Raw genomic sequence first — 4,293 nt, forward strand, 5'->3', positions numbered from 1 at the left:
TCCTAGGATTCCAGGGCACCAAGTGGAGTTTCTGTAGGAGGGGAAACTTTTGAGGGAATAGTGATAACTGTGGTCACCAGAAGGCAATGGGGTGGGGCTTGGGATGCCCCATCCTTGCCTCTCCTCTCCCAGTTTCCACCAAATGGAAACTCCCCAGTACTCCTAGGTTTGAACACAACCTCCCTGAGCAAACTTGGGAACCAGAGGGGTGTCTGAGTTAGGGCCATTACTGTGGGTTCGGCGGGCAAAGAAATCCACTCAAGTCAACTGTGTTGTCACGACCCTTTGTCAGGGATATCTTCATTCTGTGACTGGCATGAAATGGTAATGGCAAGGCCTCTGAACCCTAACACCACAGCTGGGGAGGGAACAGGTATGAGGTCATGGGAGTATAGAAAAGGGGCCTAGATAAAGGGTCCCCCCCCAAGAGGACCTAAGCAGCAGCAAGTCCCAAAGATTGGGAACAGCCCCATCCATTCCATTCCCTTGGGGTTGCTCCCCAAATGCAGGAGGAGTTCAGAGAAAGTCACCATGGCTCTTCTTGAAGGCACAATAGGCTAAGGCTGGCCCCACCTGCCTCTTTCACATAGTCCTGGAAGCACTCAGCCCCTGGTTGAGGGAACATCCTCTTCTTCACTGGGTGAGCACTGAGGCCCAGGCTGTGCCTGATGAGTCTCTTGAGTGGAGAGAATGGGATTGCACATGAAGAATAGGGGTTCTTCTGAGAGTAGTGAGAGGCCTCAGTACCCCTTCTGGCCTCCTGCCACCCAGAAGAGGGAGCAGATTGAAGACATGATTCAGTCATCTATGTCTGTACTGAAGGCAGTGACATTTTTGAGGCCTCCAGGGGCTGCATCTTCATTCTCAGTCCTTTCTGACATTCCACTCTCCTCCCCAGAAGAAACAAAGCCCCATGGACACTATTTCCTTCTGCTTCTGCCCATTCCTGAGTCCATTTCATTCATCCTGACCAGCAGAGACAGTTCAGGCTCCCTGGTTTCAGAAGGGGCTGAGAAACTGAAGAGGGAGAACAGTAATTAGGACTGAACAAAACCCATGGCCATCACCAATAGGCAGAGGACAATGATCAGGTAGAGCATGAAACAGAAAGACTTGGAGGCAGAGGGAACACCTAGCAAAGGCAAGAAATTGCCTCTAAGGGACAGGGGCCATCTTTAACATTGGCTAAGACAGCCATGGCAGGGTTTGAGTGGTATTAGAGGTATATCTTTTTGGACCCTAGAAGCTGACTCCACCTCTACCCCATCTCTTTAGTAAACAGGGAGGAATTTAGGTTTGCATGTGAATTTTTTGGGTGTGGGGAAAGCACAGGTTTCCCTGATGAGAAACTGAAGGGGATTAATGTCATGGACTTATAGATCATTAGCTCTGAAAGAAACCTTCAGAGATTAGCTAGTCCAACCCCTTCCTTTTGTAGACAAATAAACTGAGACCCAAAGAAAGAAAAGATTTGCCCAAGGTCACCCTGTGTTCATGGTAGAACCAAGACTGGAATCATGGTCTCCTAGGTCTTTCTACCACATCATACTGCCTCTTCCTCTACAGAGAAATCTTGTACCTCCCTCCTTGCCCACCCCACCCCCAAGATGAATGGTATCTGGGGAAGAGGGCATTCAGCTGGAACTCAAGTCTCCCGGATCCTATTTCTGACACCCCCTCCCACCAGATGGGTTAGTTTCCCCTAAGCTTGCTCTGTCTGTCCCTCCTCCTTCAAAGGGTCATCACTTCCCTTGGAATGTGAAATGTCATGAAGAATGGTTTTGCCCTGTGGACCACCTCCCTTCTGCTTCCCTAGGGTATCCAACCTCTTCTCCCATAGATTTCATGCCCACTAATTGGCCTTATTCACTGAGCAGGGCAATAAGTTCATTTTCTCCCACCCCCTTCTGTCCTCCCCACCCCACCTTAGACCCCTGTCTCACCCTTTCTTTTCCTGTCCTTTATGAGAATCTGGGGAAGGGAAGTGCCCATGTATCTCTCAGAACCTTCTCTGATTCCTGTCCTGTGTCTGGGTGGTAGTGTTGGCAATCCTAGACCCACTTATCCCTCTTAGATTCCTCTACCTATGTGAAAAGCACTAGCTTAGGGCCCATTGGTCACTTTGATCCTGAGTGCATAGAAGAGAATGAAAATCTACCTCCTTTAGTCACTGGCCAGTCCTAGTAGGATGGCAGGCATCCAAATGCCTTCCCTCTCTGGAGAGAACAGCACCTGAAATGAAGGGTTTCCTTCCCCATTTGTCCAGTTGAGTTTAAGTTATAGGATTAATTCTGTAATGAACTTTAACTAATGATCTACAATCTCATGATTCCAGTCCTGCCTGACATTCTATGGTTCTTCTATGGGCAAGATTTCAATTAGTTCCATTCCAATATTCCATCCCTCATCAAGTCTCTAGCTATCCTCAGATACTTATTTTGAAACTGCCAAATAACTGAAGAAAATGCTCTGAAAATCCTTCCTTTTGTTTTGAAGGTTGTGACTGGTTACTGTAGTCTGAGGAAAAGGTCAGGCAGGGAACTTGTAGGAAACCCTAGCTAAACTGATGGGAGGTGGGAGAAGCTAAAACTACTGTCCCAGACTGACATGATGGGCTGAAGGGAACACAGAGTACCTTTCTTAGAGGTCAAGGCGGGACTACATTGGAGTTCAACCCCAAGGAATTCTTAATCCTCCGCACTGATTAAGAATAGTGGTTTCCTTGATTGGGAAGGAGCTTCACTCTCCGTCCACATGGGCCAGTGAGGCCTCATTGCCTAGAGCAAGTGTAGATTGTTTTATGGGTCACCCAAAGTTCCTTTCCTTTATAACCAGACCCCCTTCCTCTTTTTTCTAAACTGTACCCTTAGCCAAAAAGTAGCGGTCCTTCCTTCTGACTTGGCCCCCTGCCCTATGGCTGATTGCCAACAAGGAAGGAGTTTGGGCATGAATTACTGGGTCCCCTATCATTGGACTCATTGCTCTCCCCATTCTACTGTCAAGAGCCGGGACCTTGGGCCTGGCCAGAACTTCTATGTGCATGAGCTTTTCCTTCAGTTCCAGGGAGAGGAGCAGTTGGGTTTTCCACCCCCACAGAGCCGGGTTACTAACCTGACATGGTTCCCTGGGCAGAAAGGACAGCAGAATTGAGGTGCAGAATGATGAGTGGAACTGAGCCTAGGACACCAAGGTCCCTGGCCCAAGGCTCTGCCGGGCCCGAACAGTCTGGATGGCCTGCTGGTTCTTGAACTTGACCAGACCCAGGGTGATCTGTGCGTTCCAGCCAGGGTCCTCGAGGGGGCACCGGAAGTCGATCTCCCCACCGTCCTCGGTCACCAGGGTGAAGTAGATGTGCCTCTCAGTGCTCTCCACACACTCCACCGCCTTGATGCGATCGAAGCTGAGCTCCTTGGGCCGCCCGCCTGTGCCTTTGACCTCAAAGAGCTGCAGCCCCCGCTCGGTCAGCACACACCGCTTGCGTTTCCAAAGCTGCAGCAGCCCCCCGCTGCGCTTCTCCAGCACCCCCTCCTTCAGTACCTTAGCTGTGGCTGTAGTCATGGGGGTTCCGAACCCTTTTGCCTCTCTCTCCTTACACTCTGGTCATGCCCCTTAGAACTGGCCCCCCGAAACCCTCACTGCCAACTTCGCAAGCAGCAGCAGGAGATTGGTAGGGCAGAACCCCAGGACTAATTGCACTGTACCTCCCTCGATTTATGGCTGCCCTGCCTGGCTGTGTCCTATGTCCGCTATATAGCCTCTGCCCCCTAATCTGACCGCAGCCTTAGATGTAGCCTTCTCGATGGCACCCTCTCTTCTCTCTATGTCCCGGCCTGACAGACCTCCGGCACTGCTCGGTCGGCCCCCGAAGACCCCAGCACCAATAGGTCCAGTCCTGCTTCGCCCGTTCCCTGCCGGCCTGGCCTGCCCGACTACGTACCCCTCTCTTCTCCCTCCCCGTGGGCTCTGTCTGGGTGCTGAGCAGCAGCTCCCGGGATGTGCCCTTACATGTTCTTCTTTGCTCCTCCCGCCCAGCCCCTCTGTGCATTCCAGGCCGCCTCAGCCCCGCCCCTCCGCGGGCCCGGGCTGGGCCCAGACACAGCCTGGGGGGGCGGGGCAGCAGCTGGGACTCATTCATAAACTGGCCGGCCCAGGATTTGGTTTGGGGGTGGGGGATGGGGAGTGTGGTAAAGAGTGCAAGGGAGGGGGGAAGGAGTAATGAGAAATGACAGGGGGTTATCCCTTGTCTAGAGAAACCATTTTTTATTCTCTTTCTTCGGCAGTTTGACACTATTT

At 51.7% G+C, this 4,293-nt stretch overlaps 1 protein-coding gene across 1 annotated transcript; it reads right to left on the bottom strand.

Moving 5' to 3' along the window:
- Nucleotides 1-270: 270 nt before the first annotated feature.
- Nucleotides 271-4,064, bottom strand: PHLDA3 (pleckstrin homology like domain family A member 3). The gene is made up of 2 exons (XM_003340151.4): nt 3,112-4,064; nt 271-1,017 (listed from the first exon to the last, which is right to left on the bottom strand). The coding sequence occupies exon 1, from the start codon at nt 3,556-3,558 to the stop codon at nt 3,178-3,180; it is 381 nt and encodes a 126-aa protein (XP_003340199.1). The 5' UTR covers nt 3,559-4,064; the 3' UTR covers nt 271-1,017; nt 3,112-3,177.
- Nucleotides 4,065-4,293: the final 229 nt, after the last annotated feature.

Source organism: Monodelphis domestica, chromosome 2, assembly GCF_027887165.1.
Source record: "Monodelphis domestica isolate mMonDom1 chromosome 2, mMonDom1.pri, whole genome shotgun sequence".
Lineage (NCBI taxonomy): Eukaryota > Metazoa > Chordata > Mammalia > Didelphimorphia > Didelphidae > Monodelphis > Monodelphis domestica.